This window comes from Platichthys flesus, chromosome 2, assembly GCF_949316205.1.
Source record: "Platichthys flesus chromosome 2, fPlaFle2.1, whole genome shotgun sequence".
Lineage (NCBI taxonomy): Eukaryota > Metazoa > Chordata > Actinopteri > Pleuronectiformes > Pleuronectidae > Platichthys > Platichthys flesus.
Genome location: NC_084946.1, coordinates 16,351,590 through 16,368,665, shown reverse-complemented (window position 1 = coordinate 16,368,665; position 17,076 = coordinate 16,351,590). Strand labels below are relative to the sequence as shown.

The window sequence follows — 17,076 nt, the reverse complement described above, 5'->3', positions numbered from 1 at the left end:
CTGTCCACGGTCCTGCCCGGTGAGTAACGACCTACTGCTAATTGTTGACAAGGAACTGAACGAGTCATTGTTTGAATCAACACTCTCACTTCCATTGTAGCTTTATGTTGTCACGCAGAATGTTCTAATTAAACTACAGTTGTTTCCTGATTTACATTAGGGTCTTAAACCAGACATTACTGAAGCAAAATCATTACATAAAAAAAAGCTGGGCCAAATATATACATTTCTTATATAAGATCCTGTAAAGAGGATCTTAATCATTTTATTGTATAAGATGACATGATGCAATATTTTAAAATCATACTGAAATATCAATATATCAGAACTAATATTCATTAGTTCATTAATCAAGCTCTAAATGCTAATTGTACCGTCAGTGGAAATGGGATAGATACACAGAAGCAATTACTTGTGAACTTCCCAGGTAAGCTTTATTTAGCACACCTCAATCTTTTACACATTTGTCAGTCAACCAAAACTTGGAGCAGAAAGGAACTGACTCAATCAAAAGGGGCAGATGGTCTGGGCTTCAATATTAATTCAAGTAACATGCTAATATACAAGTGAACACACGATCCACATGTCGGAGCAAATAAAGAGACGCTGCAGGTTTCTTGTTTGTTCTCTTTAGTAGATTCATCTGTACATACAGAAAAATTAGGCACTCTGAGCGGAGCTCGCAGTTTGCAGATAATTACAATGCTTCAGTTTAACATTTACAAAAAAAAGAAAACTACACCCTGAAAGATAAACATATCCAAGTTTAAATATGAATCAACACATTATATTGGAAACACGTCATAGGAGAGCCTCAGAGAGGCCTAGGTTTGGTTATCCTTTATTAGCCCACCCACCTTTAACTTAATCCTAACTAATCTACCACACACGGTCGCACAAACAATGCATTCACTTCATACTCCTCTCTGTTTGACTCCAAGAGACACATTTACACTGCACCTGGTCAGAGGAAAAGTCTGACATTTATGGTCAAATCAATTACAATATATCATCTAGAGAAAATAAAGTCAGCGTCAACATGCTGCAGTGAACAAAAATCAGAGGAACTCCTAAAGCAGTTGCCCCGGAAGGGGCTGTGGTGCAGGGGTAGGGGGTGTTATGGCTCTCCCTGAGGAGACATGACTGAGTCATTTCATTGGACTGGGATGGAGGGAGGACCTTGGTCTGAAGGAATAAAGGCAGAGTGAGAGCAGCGAGTCTGTACTCTGCGTTAAGGAGAAACCCAACATCACCAATATGTCCAAGCGCAGCCATTTGTTAGGCCCTGACAAAAGCTCCGTGTGTGAGTGCTCTGTAGGCACACATTATCTATGTACTGAGTAACAGATGACTGAGGAGCAGGGAGTATGCATGTCCATACTCTGTGGTTTGATTGCTTGTGGTCTGAGTTTATTGCGGGTTTCGGGTGTGTATCAGTAGAAGCAGACGCTGTGAAGAAAAGGTCTGTTGCTCTTCTCCTCAAGCTCTTGAAGGAGCTCGTCGATTTCATTCTCCATGTCGTCAGTGTGCTGGATCTACAGAGGAAGGGGAAACAAATTACACAGCCTGCATGCACACACTGCTCATCGCACCAGGGAACTTAATCAATCATTCATTGTAACGCATTTATTAATACATAGCACCTTTATTTAGCCATGGCAGTATTTTAATTAGGTCACTACTGACTCATTTCTGTTAGGCTCAATAGAATTTATATATCCTCGTAACTTACTGCATACTTTCCTTAGCATATCTTATTTTAACCAGTCACTCCCTTTACACATTACAACATATTTCGTGGCGTCTCAGCTCCCCTTCACAGGTGCTGTGTCGGTGCAATAGCATTTGAAAGCCTGGTAGGAGACTCACACATTGACACAGCTCACAGATGAGGAAGGCGCCCAGCGTGGCTTCCTCGTGGTTATCCTGAATGTCTACATTGATGACGTGTACAGGCTGCAGCGTCTCCTGCTCTCTTGAGCTCAGATCTGATGAGAAATTAAGAGTAAAAACTTGCTTTTGAAACCATGACATGACTCCGTGCTGTGGCCTGTAAAAAGCAGTAAATGCTAGATCTTTGCAAGTGTCCCACAGTTACCGCATGGATTCTTGTAGTATACATGTATGAGAATCCTCACCCTCCAGCACTTGGTCGTAAACTCGCTCTTCACAGGTGATGACCAGGTCAAACTTATCCTTGCAGTTTTGAAACCGCTCCGGCTTCGACTTGATGCGCTTGTTGCGGTCCAGCATGTGCAAGATGCCGTTCTGTGTGTATCTGAAGAGTGAGGAGGTCAAGGAACACAAGCAGGGAGCCACAGACACACACTGAAAACATTCATCACACTAACCAACACCCTGTGGAGAGGGAAGTCATATAAGGACATGTTTTTCTGAATGGGGCTGTATTTTGAACCATGCACCTTGAGGTTGTGTCTCAATGGAAGCATAGAGGCGGTAATTACACACTGGTTCATCACCAGTGCTTGCAATAGTCAAACTGCAGCACCCTCTAGTGGTGCAAAAAAAGATTACTCTAAATTGTCGGCTCTTTAAAAAAAACACTGGATGAAGAAATGACACCCAAGAGCAATGTCAGTAAAATGTGAAACCTTTACAGGCTGCGATAAATGAATTCAACAAACTTGTAATATTTGATTTTATCAACAAACCAGACACTGCCAGGCTGCCATTTGTAAAAAATTGAAATAAAAAACAAAAACATTCTGAACTGCACTGTCACTACATGGCCATCTTTGCCAAAAAGAACAATTTCTGTCGTGATGAGATACATCAGTGAGAAATCCATGCATATGTACAGGGATTATAGAAGTTTTATAAGATGTAGTACAAACACCTTATGCATAATGCATGGTCATGTCACAGCTCTTCCACATTTGATTGGATTACAAATTTGACCTCTCAAAACACATGAGAACACACTGTTTTGCACATCGGCAACTGCAAAACAGTAACATAATGATCAGTAGCACAGCAGTAAGTCAACATTTGGTGAGATATTTTGCCTTTCTTCTAACCCTGGATCAGTAATTAATTAATTCAGTAGGAACAGTCTGGAGGCTTTTTGGAAACATTCCACAAAGAAATAAGCAAAGAGAGCAGACTTAACATTCTGTGGATGGTGTTGACATTAATCATTTGAATGTCACTGAAGACCAAAAATCAGGACCAGCCAGAACTTAACAGGAGGAATAACTGCAATAATTTGGATGAAAGCTTCAGAGATATTATTGCATGTACAAATAAAGTGCAGCAGTTGTTACTCTTCATGAGTAATGCAGGGAGTTGTAATTGGTAGTATTTTACTTACCTTAGGGTCCTACAATCTTATAAACAGAAGTAATGCCTAGATTCCAGGTTTAACAGAAACCCAACCTGTGGGAGATATTATCTGCTTTTTGTTATTGTACTTCTGATAATAAACTTAGGGGTAGAGTTTTTTCCCCCCACTAAATGATATTTACTTAAAACTACTGTTTTCTTCGATAATGGAGTTTCCCTTGTGATTGTCTTAATATAACCAAGATTTGTTATTTATAGAAACTACATTAAGTGCAATTGACAATAAAAGTAAGTGAGCCAGATGAAGCTGAATACAAAAAAAAAAAACGAACTTGCTTAAGTTATTCAACCTGAAAATTGTGGAGAAATTAAAAAAATTCAACACATGGAAAATATAGGGAAACTGCATTAGAAAGAAACAGTGGTATCAAGAAGACCATCGCAAATACAGGCAAAACCTAAATGATCTTCACCAAATCACACTTACTGCCGCACTGCTTCCTGTTTTCTGTAATGGACAGGTTTCATAACAAAACACACTGTACATCTGTCACACTTGTTAAAATCCCTGCATGTGATTAATCCATCAGTGCTCTCCAATCTGCTGAAAAACCCAAAGCTAAACAAGATGCATGGTCCTCGTGTAAGTGTGCGTCTGAGTGTGTGAGGAAAAGGTGAGTGAGAAGGGGATACAGTTCCTTGTCCTTGCGGACCAAGTCGTTGTACATCTGTTCATATGTCGTTTTGAAGTCGTACACATTTGGTTTATCCGGGGCAGGACCGGGTAGTTTCACATGAGACCCTGTCCCGAATGAGCGCACATCAAATCCACGTTTGCTGCAAAGAGGAGGGGAAAAAAGGACAAGAGAATAAATTACATAACATTTCTGGAATCAGCAGTGACAACAACACATCCTACACAATCTCCCTGCCGTCTCCTGAGAGCTGAACTGAGTGAGTAAGCAGAGCAGGCCGGTTGTGCGTCACACGATGAATCACTGCACAGGGAAGTGTGTGGGGGCCGCGTCCAGCTCTCTCCTATGTCCCAATCTGAGTAAACCCTGTTACCAATACAGGAGAATAGACAAACTGTAAAGGGGGATGTGATGTTTATTATTTCAGCTAATGACGGGGGTGTCCCCAACAAGCTACACTGGTCCACAGATCTTTTTGCGTCCTCTTTCTTTTGTTTCCAGTCCTGTTGTCATCACATGTCCGGTGAGAGCCAGTGTGCAGCGTCCAGACTGAACCAGTAGCGCACACATGTAGTTTAAACAGGATATCACCTACAATCTAAACTCCTACATGACTGAGCCCCTGTGTGGCAGCTGCAGTTCCTCCCTTCCGGTATGCTTCCTCCAAGAGGGCGCTCCAAACCACATGTGGGGGTCGCAGATAGTTTAACTAAAGACCCTAAGACAGCTTTTAGAAGACGACACATGATGTATGGTGGTAGAATTTATCTAAGCTACGCTGAAGTAGTGATCGGCGGCGGGGAAGGAGCGCTGCGGCCCCGGTGCCCCTGAGAGGAGGGATCCATTGTTAAGACTGCGGCCCGGCGGAGGGACCGTCTATCACCGCGTCTTTGCGGCTCATGAGCGGCTCAGACAGACATTCAGGAACGACACCTCGCAGTTTCCCTTCGACCCCTCATTTTGTCTTCCTCTCGCCCGGTCTTTACCTGAGGATATTGTGCGCTTCCATACTGCGGTTCTGGTTGCTCGAGCACACAACCGCTACACGCAGCGGGTGGCTCGGCATCGCGACTCCCCGGCTGAAGCTACTCGACACGCGACTTTCTGAAAAACTAACGAGAGGTGGCTTAGTTCGAGCCCCGCGAGGAAAGTGTGACCGAACCCCCCGCGACACGGTAAACAGCGACGCGTCTCTACAACAATGACTCGGCGATGTGCTCGTCTTCTCTTACAAGGAGGAAGTCAAAATGGCGGAATCCCGTGTGTTGGACACGGCTTTATGAGAGGGTGTCACATGGGGGAGGGGGCGGAGCTTCACACAAGCTGAAATCAAAAGTTCGAGAAGTAAATGTGACAAATACGACTTGTATTCAAATAAACGTGCGGAAAACAAACTGTCATGATAACAACCAGGGAATTTCCCAGCGTGCACTTGGATTGCGATGAATACCAGGTCTAAATAACACATGCTCACGTTGCTTGCACTTTACAATTAGGTTTTAAGAACGTTAACCTCAGTCATATGCAGTCAGATTTAACTTAATACCCTAACGTTCGGCCTGTAGCGTTGATTACAAGGCCAACAGTTAATGATGCTGAGGTGCACAACGGAAGTTATGTCCCTAACATCCGCCAGTGGCTGCTGACACCTGCTGACATACTGGTAGTTGCTAACTTACATTGTGCAGAAGACCATCAAACGTACAATGGATATTCACCATTTTGTCCTACACTCTGAAATGCAATATGGAACCTTTAAATATAGTCTTTTCATATTGGCCTACCTGTGTTGGAGGTGCCATAGGAAGTGTCTACTAGTAATATAACATAAAAAGAGTGATAACCTTATATATATTTATTTATATATATATATATTAAAATTTAGGCTGCCAGGAACAACAAAATGTAATCCTGTCATCTTGGCCTACCTGTGGTGGAGGTTCCCTATGAAGTGTTTACAAGTAATACAACTTAAAAATAATGTTTACCTTATTAACATGTCAATCAGAAATAATCATGTTTACAATGTGTCCTTTTTTGCGTTTTATTGTTAACATCAAAAATTGGTTAGATATCTCAATTGAGCAAGTAGCTCATCAATCAGAACACTTATACTTATATGCAAATATTGAAACCAGGGCGTCTCCAAAATATTTTCCATTATATGGAAAATATTTGTACATTAGTCTAATGCATTCATGTGGTTTATAGGTTTAGGGCATTGCGACATAATGCCACAACCTTGCATAATGGTGATGAAGCTAAAATTGGAGCATGACACTGCTTTAAAACACAAACATAAACTGAAACTCTTCAGTTTAATATATAAGTAGATAAAGAAGATAAAGGATTTAATCATACAAACCAGCCATTTTCCTGTTTGGTGACAGCTCTGTAAGGTTTTGTGCTTATACATGTATTTCTATTGCCTGTTTCTAATTCTTGTAAATTCCCCTTGGATGTCAAAAGAAAACACATATACATAAACACAAGGAAATAAATACAGCTGCAAAGTATTACAAAATACCTCATGGTGTTTTATTTACTGACAGCAGGACATAAAAGCTCTCTAACTCAAGATGTTTGGCACAGTATCTGGACACTGTACAGCAGATTGTATTGCACATTGTACAAAATGGTACAAACACATTGCGTTAAAAGCAAACAAGATGGGGGGGGATTAGTCAAGTGGAAAGATGTAATTCTGTAAAGTCTTATTTTTTTGTGACCCAGCAAGGACAGGAACAGTCTGGACACTTTCACAGGCTGAACGTTTTAGCCAAACTTCTGCTTCTGATGCCATTTCATCAATTGTATTGCTGTATAAATGCTGTCAGTGCCCACGCTGAGACACTCAATCACAGACAACCTTGAACAAAAACACAACACAGTACACTACCGCATTTACTAAATGTAAGTTATCAGTACTTTTGGTCCAGTGCATCCTCGCAGAGGTTGTCAAGGCATGTTATTTGCAGAGCCACAGTAGATTGTGCTTCAGTTCAGTCACAACAGGATGTACATATTTGTTTGGTAAACGACTATTTAGGACAGTGAGTGACTATGACTGTGAGTTTACACATGGTAGTGGATGTTAAATGCAAGTTTTATTCATTTAGCAGTGCATCAGTGATGTGAATGAGTGCGGTAGGAGTATGTGTGCTGTGTCGTGGGGCTCATGATGTTTTCTGTTATATATGCCACCAGCAAGCAAATGATGACCAGCATCACACAAATGGCTCCCCCCACAGTTGTCATGGCGATCACAATGTCCTGCATCCCAGACGGTGGCAGGGTAAACTCCACACAGTCCCGCTGGTCTGTGCTCTGAGCTGGATCGGAGTGGGCCAGGGATCTCAGGCAGATCCGGTAGGGCATGTTCTCATGAAGCTCGGTCAGGAGAAAGTCCCTGCAGCTGGATCCAAGATGGACACCGGCACACTCAAACTGAGTGTAGCTTCCATTCCACCAGCAGCTCAACTCATAGCCTCCTCGCCTGTGGCGTCGGCCACTGAAAACAGTGCTTGATGGTAGACTTCCCTCCTTCGTTGAATTGGTCCCTGGACCCCCACTGCTCTTCCGACCAGCTGCAGCCTCCTCTGTCTTCACCCCTCCCTCAGTGATCAAAGGTTCTCCCTCATGGCCCCACTGTAACAGTACGCTGCCGTTGATGAGGATATTTGCCACCAGATTCCCCAAAGTCACCACTGTCCTGCAGTCTGCCTTGCGACACTTGTACCCGAGCAGCGTGTCTCGAAAGCACAGCTGCCCCCCAACGCCTCCCTCGACCACTTGGTAGGCACAGTGTGATGACACCCCTTCCTCTGGGCTCCAGCCTGGTCCCCCGCCAGACCTCTCAGATATCACAGTAGTGACATTGCCTCTGCTGTTGTTGAAGGAGAAGCGATTCACGTGGCCCGTTGCCCCTTCGGGCTTTGGTGGTGATGACGGCGGCCTACTTTCCGGGCTGTGATTGCCATAGTTGGAGGTGATGTTGTTCTGTCTCAGCCAGTTTTGAAGCATCACCCCCACATTGCCCCTGCCCCTCACCTCTGATGGGGAAGGGGATGATGATCTGCTGGAGCCAGCTGTGTGGTGTAATGTGCAAAGCAGCAGAGCCAACAGGGCGAGCAGGGATGGCTGTTGGCTTTTCATTTCACTCCCTCTGTTCGGATGATTCTCCTCTCACGGTGGCACAGGGCGGACCGACGTCTGCCATAGGATCAGCTCAGCCTCGGTGCGCTCGACGGAATCCGCGTAAAGCAAGAGAGCGCGTCCATGGGCGGGAGGAGCAGGCGGGCCGTGCATCTGCGACAGAGATAACAGTGAATCTCACGTCCGTGCAGTCAGTAAGAGATCCCGCTGTGACCTTGCATGAGGATGAAGAGTGCAGGGGGAAGTTAAACGAAGCAACGCACAGTCATGGAAGTCACCTCAGCATCACCTCCAGACATCCGGGAGAAGCACTTACTTGTCTCGGTGGGATGACAGGACGCGGATGTTCTAACATCCACCTATCGTGCCACCAGGTCCGCTTTCTTCTTCTTCTACTTCTCCTTCTTCTTCTTCCTCCTGCCTGGTTTGACGTAAAAGCCTCTGTCTGAGAGTGCGCGTACACGAGCGCGCGCCGCAGATCCCCTGGGAGCGTGCACCACATATTTGTAATTCTGAACAGTCGGCTTGTGAGTCATCAACCCACGCACACGCGCACACACACACACACATACACACACACACACATACACTCACGATGCTTCAAGTGTGTCTCAGTCCTGACAGCAGCGATGGATGGAAACGTATACCTTTATCCTGTGCACGTCCCTCGCATCACATCAGAGCTGCTGTTAAACAATCTGCTACCTTCTCTTGTAATCCTGTGAAATTACCAGGTCCCAGCCAAGAGTGTTTGAAATAATATAAAAACATGAAATCAATATTAATACATTTTTTGTGCTGAATTACCAGTTTTCCCTATTTCCTGTAGAACAACATCTTATTTATCTAATTGGATCTTTCTGCTACTTTATTTAGATTTTCGTTGCCCGACCAAACGTTTTATGTAGAGACGACCTGCGTGGTAACAACACTGACACTGACAAAATATACCAACCCAGGCCCGTGCACAGACATTTTGGGGGGCAGGTGCTCAAACCCCAAAAAAGGGCACCCATCGCCAAAATTACTTATGAAATTAAATATAATAATAATAAATAAATAAAAAATACAGTAGGATATTTTCAACTTATATATATATTTTTTTATTTTAGTCAAAGTATCAATTTGAATAAATAAATGAATAACAGGCAAAAACAGACAAAACAAGGCCATATTGAATAACCAAATAATATGTTAGGGTTAGGGTTAGTGATGTGATGGGCTCCTCTGGACCAGGTAGGGTTACTGATTCTCCCTCATCTGTTTTACAAGTTGATGGCCTGATCCATGATAAAAGAGAGCTGCTACCCTGAGCTGCTTGCTGCAGCTCCCTGTCCTTCTGCTTTTGGAGTCCCTATTTTCTTGGCATTATGCTGCAAATTTTGTTAATGAGATAAAACAATGTTGTGCATAATTATCAAGAGTGACTTACATCATCTCTATAAAGCTGACAACACAGTACACACACATTTTTGTTACTGTTTTCTGACAGAGTTGAAGCATAAGCAGCATTACACTATTAATATACCAAAATACACCTCACCAGACTGTCATGTAGCTCAACTTAAGACCTACCTTTCATTTTAATAATTACGATTTTAAATTAAACAAAACTAGAGTCTAGTTTGTAGAACAGTAAAACTGCCTTTAAATTATCTGTCTGTCTGTATCTCTCACCCTCTCTCTCTTCAGTAAACATGACAAACGTCAGTTAACAGCTGGACAAGGCTTTGAAATCACTGAGTTTTTTGTTTGTTTATTTTTTAGGAAACGTCGGACCAGTTGCGACGTAATGTTTTCAGCGGCGCTAATGTTGTGGTTCATTTATCACCAAACAACGTCGGGGGATTGCACAAACACCTGTTTCATGGAGAGGCGGTGGACTAGAATGGACTCCAAGGAGTGACCACCAAAAAAACATACCTGGATGGACAACACCTGGATATGTCCAAAAACGTCCAAGAGAACTGTCCCTACACACTGTCTAAGTGCCCCTGAGCAAGGCACCTTACTCCCCCACCATCTGCTCCCCGGGCGCCGTGCATGGCTGCCCACTGCTCTGTCTGTCCTGCTGTGTTCACCAGATGGGTCAAAAATAGAGGACACATTTCCCCCCATTTGCAGTGTGTCTGTGTGGGATTAATAAATGTATCTTATCTATCTTATCTTATCTTTGTCTGATGCTGCGGGCAGCGTTGTGCAAGTTCACACCTCTCATGAACTAGTTCAAAGTTCAGTTCATACAAGTAAACATGAATAGTTCACCTTCATAGTTCACCATTTAAATTCTGAACTAGTTCATAGTTCAGTTCATTTTGGACATCATTAATGTTTATTTGTGTCGACAAAACATGATATGCTATCAGTACAGGACTCTTTTGATATTTTTTATTATATATTTTTATTTTTTTAAAGCTTACAAATTTATCTGCCTGTGTGTGCATCTGTATACAGTCCAAAAGTTATCGGGATGCGTGACAGTTTGCGTGTGTATGTTGGGGAGCATGTCGGAGCGACATGCTCACAAGAACTCAAATAAATGCCCTGTCAGATATCAAAACACATTTGGGGGAAATTGATGACAGAGAGAATATTTTTTATTCTTAAATATTGATGAATGAAGAAAAAATTGGGCTCCAGCAGAAGGGCCAGTGCTTGAGCACCACTAGGGGTCTATCTGTGCACGTGCCTGTACCAACCTAGCTTACATCTAATTTATCTTATTATATCTTATTTGCTACTTTATTTATTATTTTATTCCCAGACAAAACGTTTGTGACAAAAATATGAGAGATGGCCTGTGTGCTTAAAGACTGCATACGTATGATTTTGCTAGTTGCTTTGAAAATGGCTCAACCTCCAACTCTGACTTAATATTACTTTACCAATGAATTAAAACTGTTAATTTCCACCAACAAATAAGTAAAATCTATATTTTCTCACATCTTTTATTTTTCTACTACTTTACTTTAATTTTATATCCCAGACAAAATCTTTGTGTCGATACAGAGTTAATTAAATAGGGTTTTACGATGCGAAATCCAGCCTCACACATTAGACATCAGTTGCACCAAGACCTCTCTGATACAGTCTCCACAAAAATGTAATGATAAAGCTTCATAAATGTAGATATAAATGCTGGGCTTTTTGTGTCATATGTAAATAATGTTGTACAAGTTTCATTCTGTCCATCCCCTGTACACGAAGCATTCTGACACAGTGCATCAGAGGTCTCAAGGTAAAAGGGCCCCTCTACAAAAGTGAAATCATTCTAGATTTCTCATTATTTGATAACATCATGAATACAGTGAAGCCTTCAACCAAGTTTTGGGTTCTACATGTTGATGGTTCCTAAAAAATAAAGAAACGATCTACTGATATAAATAATATCACGCGAGGAGGAAATAGATCTAGAATGAATATACGATCAAGATGCATCACTGTCCTCGATGGTACAATTAATTAAGCAGTGCTTATGTGAGATTATTGTGAATAATGATTGCCTCCTCCCGAGAGAGAAACCTGGCAAGACAACAAACAATTATTACCAAGGGAGAGGATGAATGGCTGACTAATAAGAGAGAGAGAGAGAGAGAGAGAGAGAGAGAGAGAGAGAGAGAGTGCTGCATTGATGACTGATTCAGCATCAACGGTTCCTGAGAGCTCACCTCAGATGATTAGTTCAACCTGTGAGATCAGTAGTTTTCTGGTTTATGTGATACAACAAGTTTTCCTTTAGCCAAGCTGCAGGGACACAAACAGAATAAACTGAAAAATAAATTAGCCGAAAAAAGAAACACTCAGAGGATCACTGGTCCACCACCACATGCTTTCCTGCAGCAGAGTTAAGTGACAATGAGCACAAATATTTTAATCAAAAAAAAAATACCAGTGACCCACGGCTTTGTATGTGATTGTCCAGGTCAGGAGACAGCTTTGCGTTTGCAGCTGGTCGTCGATGTCGAAAGCAAACGTGGAAAACGCCTGCCTCTGCATATTCAGCAAAAGCATCAGCACGTTGAAGTAAATGGACCCTGAACCTGTTCAGCAAAGATGAAACCTGCTGTGTGATGAACTTGCTTGTTCATCTGTGCGTGAACATATAAGACACGAAGAGGAAAATCCCCAGGAGCAGTAGTATAAATGAAGCCTCAGTGTTTCCCTTCTACTCTCCCACGCACTCTACAAGAAGAAAAACTATGTCGCCATGCAGAGGATGATGCCATGTCAGAGGTCCTCACTGTAGATGCTATTTTGTTTGGGCTCTTGGTTTTTTCTGGCATCCTGGGAAACATCTTGGTCATCCATGTGGTGAGATGATGCACAGGGTTGTACTGCACTTGTGACTTGAGTGTTTGTCTTGTTTCTTTTCTCAGTCTGTCCTGCTTTCACTCTCAGGTGTTTCTGTCAGCCAGTGAGAGTCCGGGTCGGAGACTCCCTTCTTCTGACACCATCTTGGTGCACCTGTCGTTGGCCAACCTGCTGACCTCACTCTTCCGCACGGTGCCCATCTTCGTGTCAGACCTGGGCCTGAACGTGTCTCTGTCTCCAGGCTGGTGCCGAGTCTTCATGCTGCTGTGGGTGTGGTGGCGAGCCGTGGGCTGCTGGGTGACTCTGGCGCTCAGTGTCTTCCACTGCACCACCCTGAGGCGACAGCACGTGGCCTTTGGACCTCTCGCACATCAGAGGGAGAGGCGGAGGGTGTGGTTCGTTCTGGGCCTGGTGTGGGTGGCTAACCTGGTCTTTTCCATTCCGGCCCTGGTGTACACCACTCACGTTCACGACAACGCCACCGTGGAGCTGATGGTGATCAGCTGCACCACCAGGCCTCTGCTGGGCTGCATCTGGGAGTTCCCATCTCAGCAGCAGGGCTCAGCCTTCGCCTCCACCTCACTGGCTCTAAATGAGGTGTTGCCGTTGGTGCTGATGATGTTCACCAATCTGGCCACACTTCAGGCTCTGGCCAAACACATCAGAGCCGTCACCTCAGGGGGAGAGGGGGGAGGAAATAATGGAGAACTGGACAAACACGTGTCCACTGAGCGAAAGGCAGCTCAAGTCATCATGTCGCTGGTGTCGCTCTTCGTGGTCTGCTGGGTGCTGCAGGTCGCTGCGGTGACGTACTACAACCACGACGGGGGACACCACGCCGAGGGGCTGCTGACCGTGGCCCACTTCTCCGCCTCGTTATTTGTGGGCTTCAGTCCTATGGTGGTGGCGCTGGGACATGGCAAGCTGAGGAGAAGGATCATGAGCATGATACTGGGCTGGTCTAAAGTTCTGAAACGTCACCGTGAGGTCGCTGAACAGGGAAGTACATCTCCAAAGACCGAAGGAAAAAAGGGAAGACAAACTGTTTTTGTTGTTCAAAATGAGAGAAAAATCATAACTGTGGAGGCGAAGATCAAAGCCGGCAAGTGATGCAGAGTGTGACAAGAAAAACAATTGTAATCTGTTTGAATCCACTGACTTGTTACCTGGACAAAAAAATGTTCATGTATTAATTTAGCTTATTTTGACATATTTCAATATAAGCAGATATTTCCGTGATCTCTGTTGTTTCTTTTAAGATGGGATTTATTCTGATAAAACTGAGTATATCACCTGTACAAGTTTTTTTGTGCTGTGAATTCGAGATTATTTTTATAAATCAGCGTTTGTCTCCATTATATTTCTGACAGTGTATAATGATTTAAAAAATATCTAACCCAGTACAATCAGTCTCCAATATCCAACACAACACAGTTAAAAAATAAATATAACAGGGAAAATTACAGAGACATTTTGTTCCTTGAAATGTTGGTCCAATTGCATATATTTACCACATATCGTGCATTGTTCCTTCATAACATGTTTCACTTTTCCACAGCGTTTTGTAACTAAAATCTTTTGTAAGGTTCAAGCAAACAGATCCAAAAATCCAGATGTCAAATGGTGCATCAGAGGCTACTGTCTCACAATAAGTTTATTAAGTAAGTAGTTACGATATTATTTTATGTTGATACACCCAAGGTATGAAAATATGAAATATGTAGTCGGATGCCATCATGTTGAGAAAAAAACATTACACTGAACCTATAAAGCATAGTATTAACATTTTTTCTGGGAAACTAAAGGAAACATGTTGCAGTTTATTCTTAAATTAAATCAGTTTGGACATATTTTTCATTTTGGTAGGACCTGTTGTTTGGACTGCATAATAAAAATAATCGTACTATAACCCCGTCTACTGACTGAGTCACGTAACATGAATCCTTTAGGCTTGTTGGGGTTTTAACACTTTGCCTTTCTATTCTGAGTCACACACACTCACACACATACAAACAAAGGTGTACAGAGATAAATAAGCACTCACACCAATGACCATGAACCTCAGAACTATTAACTATTGAGATGACGGTAGAGATATTATCAGTATTGTGTGAGCTGCACCTCCAGTGCTGCAGCAGAGTGACCTGTCAGCCGGTCGCTCTGTCAGTGCGAGAGCAAGGACTTGATAGTGGACCGCAGTTTCCTGTGGCCGACAGCCAGGATAGCAGGTGACATGGCGATGAAGATAATGTTGGCAAAACGAGCAATGACCAGGAGGAAATCAGCCGAAGAGCCCTGATTGTAGTTGAAATAGTTGACGGAGATAATGCTGGTTCCCCAGGAAGCAATGAAGAGCATAATGAGAGCGAGAATCACCTGAAAATCACACAAGGCAAAGAATTGGGGCAATGAGAGCCACACAGAGATATAATGAAATACGGTCAGGTTGAGTCAAACAACAGAGAAATCAGATCTATGAATAAAAGCACAAATCTGCTGTTTATCAAAACTTGTTTACTGCTTATCTACATGGCTTCATGAGCTCTTCAGTGACACCCTCCTCTTCCTCACCTTGGCCGCTCGCCTCTCAGCTGGCACTCGTTTGATGACCGGACCGTCCTGTACTGAGATGCGCATCCTGCCATGGGTGTAGAGGGTGTAGAGGGAGCCCATGTTGGTGATAGCCATCAGAATTATGGGAAATACCTCATGGATCACTATAGAGGTGGTGGCATAGGCCAAGCCACTGTAGGTGGAGGGGAAATTCCACACACAACCCAGCAGGGGGCGCGTCGTGCTGCTCACCAGCATCAGAGTCTGAGAGGAGGAGGAACATAGAGGAACCAACACTTATGAACACACACGCAATAAATGATCTTACTAATATCTAATATATACTAATTTGGTATCCAAGATTTCCTGCTTTTGGTAATGCAGATTATTCTTTTGGTCTGACACGAACTACCAAATTTATAAGTAATAAATACAGACTTGAAATTGACTGTTACACAACCCAAGCAGGTTAAAAGCAAAAGACTTCCACAGGCTGGAATGAAAAGAAAAAAAGTCTGTGTGAAAAAGGAAAGAAGTAATTTAAGATTCTAATTTATGAAAGAACAACCTGTAATATATAATGTACTTGATAAAAGGTCTGGATGAGGTACATTTCACGGGAATCACCTCTGTGCTGTTCGCATCCCCGTTCGTGGAAAATATATGAGCAGGAATGGAGTAGATAAAGTTGAGGAGCCAGATGAGGCCCATACTCAGCAGCAGGGTGGTGGCAGGATTCCGGGCCCCGTAAAGGTTGCCCATGTTGGGAGCCACGCGCCTCAAAGTCTGGAAGTGGAATGCACTGAGATAGAGCGTTGACCACACGTTGACCGATCGCAGCCACACCCAGACACCCATCAGGAACTGACACCACTCTTTGGATGAGTACAGCTGGGGTAAAGAAGACAGTATCTTTTATTGATTATTACTTATTCCCGGTAGGATAGCAAAGAAATGTGTTGCATTAACCTAGCTGTCATCTTATTGTTAAATAATAAATATCTCATTACTACCTCTAGTACTCTTTGGCATAGATGACCAGTGTGGTAGCTGGTGCGAAAAAAAAATCCCCCTTTAAACAATAGGTTACTCAGTGGATGATTTTGAAGACAACATACCTCGAGTCCTATGTCTGAGATTACAAGCAGCATGTTCCTCATCAAAGACACCATCAGGTTAGAGAGTGCCATATTAATGATGATGATGTCCGAGTTTCGTCCTCCGCCGTGGTCCTTAATCACACTCTTACCGATCACCACAACCACAGTGGCATTACCCAGGATTCCTAGCAACACCAGGATGATGTAAAAGGCATTTTGTGCAGGGGACACAGAGACACGAAGTCCCATCCCCACAAGCCCCAAGTCCGCATCACGATTTTCTGAGCCTTCCATTGCGACAACTGATTGAACAACCTCGTCTGTGAAGCAGCTTGAACGGCTGATGTAAAACCTCTAAGCATTCTCCATCTCCACAAAACCTCAGGCTTTGACCTCCCACATGCTGCCAACTTCTTCTCGAGTTCGGGTCAGTGCGCTGCTCGATCTTCGCAGGGTTTGTCATTTATTACGCTGCTTCTCTGGGCCAATGGAAGAAGGTTAGGTTCTCAGAAAGCCACAAGGCAACACTATTTAATGCCTCTGGGAGCTCAGGGTGCAAGCTAATGAAACACAGGAGATTAATCAGCTTCCCTGACTCAAATGTGCTTTCTTTGCAACTTCATTCATTATACCATCATCCTCAGGGACGTATCGAAGCCTTTTTGTTTATTTCCATGCATGCAAATGCATGTGGATGAGTTTTCATAATAATAAGAAAAATTATTAGAAGACAGATACTGCTAATAATACCAGTAAATGTGGCGGCATGGTGGTGCAGTGGTTAGTATTATTGCCTTACAGTAAGAGGGTTCCTAGTTGAAAGGTAAGATTGGCTCCAGCACTTCCCCAAACCTACAGTAACAAAGTATAACTGGTAAAGATTATGGATGGATCCACATGCATATATAAATTAGTCACAGTAAATCATTCTTCTTATTTTGCACTCAGAAACCACAACA

General features: G+C 43.1%; 4 protein-coding genes across 5 annotated transcripts; 1 reads left to right on the top strand and 3 right to left on the bottom strand.

The window, feature by feature from the left end:
• Positions 1 to 412: 412 nt before the first annotated feature.
• On the bottom strand, positions 413 to 5,257 carry ssu72 (SSU72 homolog, RNA polymerase II CTD phosphatase). The gene is made up of 5 exons (XM_062401699.1): positions 4,985 to 5,257; positions 3,997 to 4,140; positions 2,139 to 2,278; positions 1,870 to 1,988; positions 413 to 1,535 (listed from the first exon to the last, which is right to left on the bottom strand). The coding sequence occupies exons 1-5, from the start codon at positions 5,062 to 5,064 to the stop codon at positions 1,434 to 1,436; spliced, it is 585 nt and encodes a 194-aa protein (XP_062257683.1). The 5' UTR covers positions 5,065 to 5,257; the 3' UTR covers positions 413 to 1,433.
• Positions 5,258 to 6,676: 1,419 nt separating this feature from the next.
• On the bottom strand, positions 6,677 to 8,609 carry fndc10 (fibronectin type III domain containing 10). 2 transcript variants are annotated; one of them, XM_062401679.1, is made up of 2 exons: positions 8,470 to 8,609; positions 6,677 to 8,367 (listed from the first exon to the last, which is right to left on the bottom strand). In XM_062401679.1, exon 2 carries the CDS (start codon positions 8,151 to 8,153, stop codon positions 7,125 to 7,127), a length of 1,029 nt encoding a protein of 342 aa, XP_062257663.1. In that variant the 5' UTR covers positions 8,154 to 8,367; positions 8,470 to 8,609; the 3' UTR covers positions 6,677 to 7,124. The 2 variants fall into 2 exon arrangements, with proteins under 2 accessions (XP_062257663.1, XP_062257671.1); XM_062401687.1 differs by having other exon boundaries at positions 6,677 to 8,306.
• A 3,751-nt stretch (positions 8,610 to 12,360) lies between these two features.
• Positions 12,361 to 13,574, top strand: LOC133961297 (olfactory receptor class A-like protein 4). The gene is made up of 2 exons (XM_062396390.1): positions 12,361 to 12,464; positions 12,552 to 13,574. The coding sequence occupies exons 1-2, from the start codon at positions 12,378 to 12,380 to the stop codon at positions 13,572 to 13,574; spliced, it is 1,110 nt and encodes a 369-aa protein (XP_062252374.1). The 5' UTR covers positions 12,361 to 12,377.
• A 176-nt stretch (positions 13,575 to 13,750) lies between these two features.
• LOC133973655 (olfactory receptor class A-like protein 4) lies at positions 13,751 to 16,654 on the bottom strand. Its single transcript, XM_062411649.1, has 4 exons — positions 16,136 to 16,654; positions 15,645 to 15,908; positions 15,036 to 15,281; positions 13,751 to 14,840 (listed from the first exon to the last, which is right to left on the bottom strand). Exons 1-4 carry the CDS (start codon positions 16,409 to 16,411, stop codon positions 14,628 to 14,630), a joined length of 999 nt encoding a protein of 332 aa, XP_062267633.1. The 5' UTR covers positions 16,412 to 16,654; the 3' UTR covers positions 13,751 to 14,627.
• Positions 16,655 to 17,076: the final 422 nt, after the last annotated feature.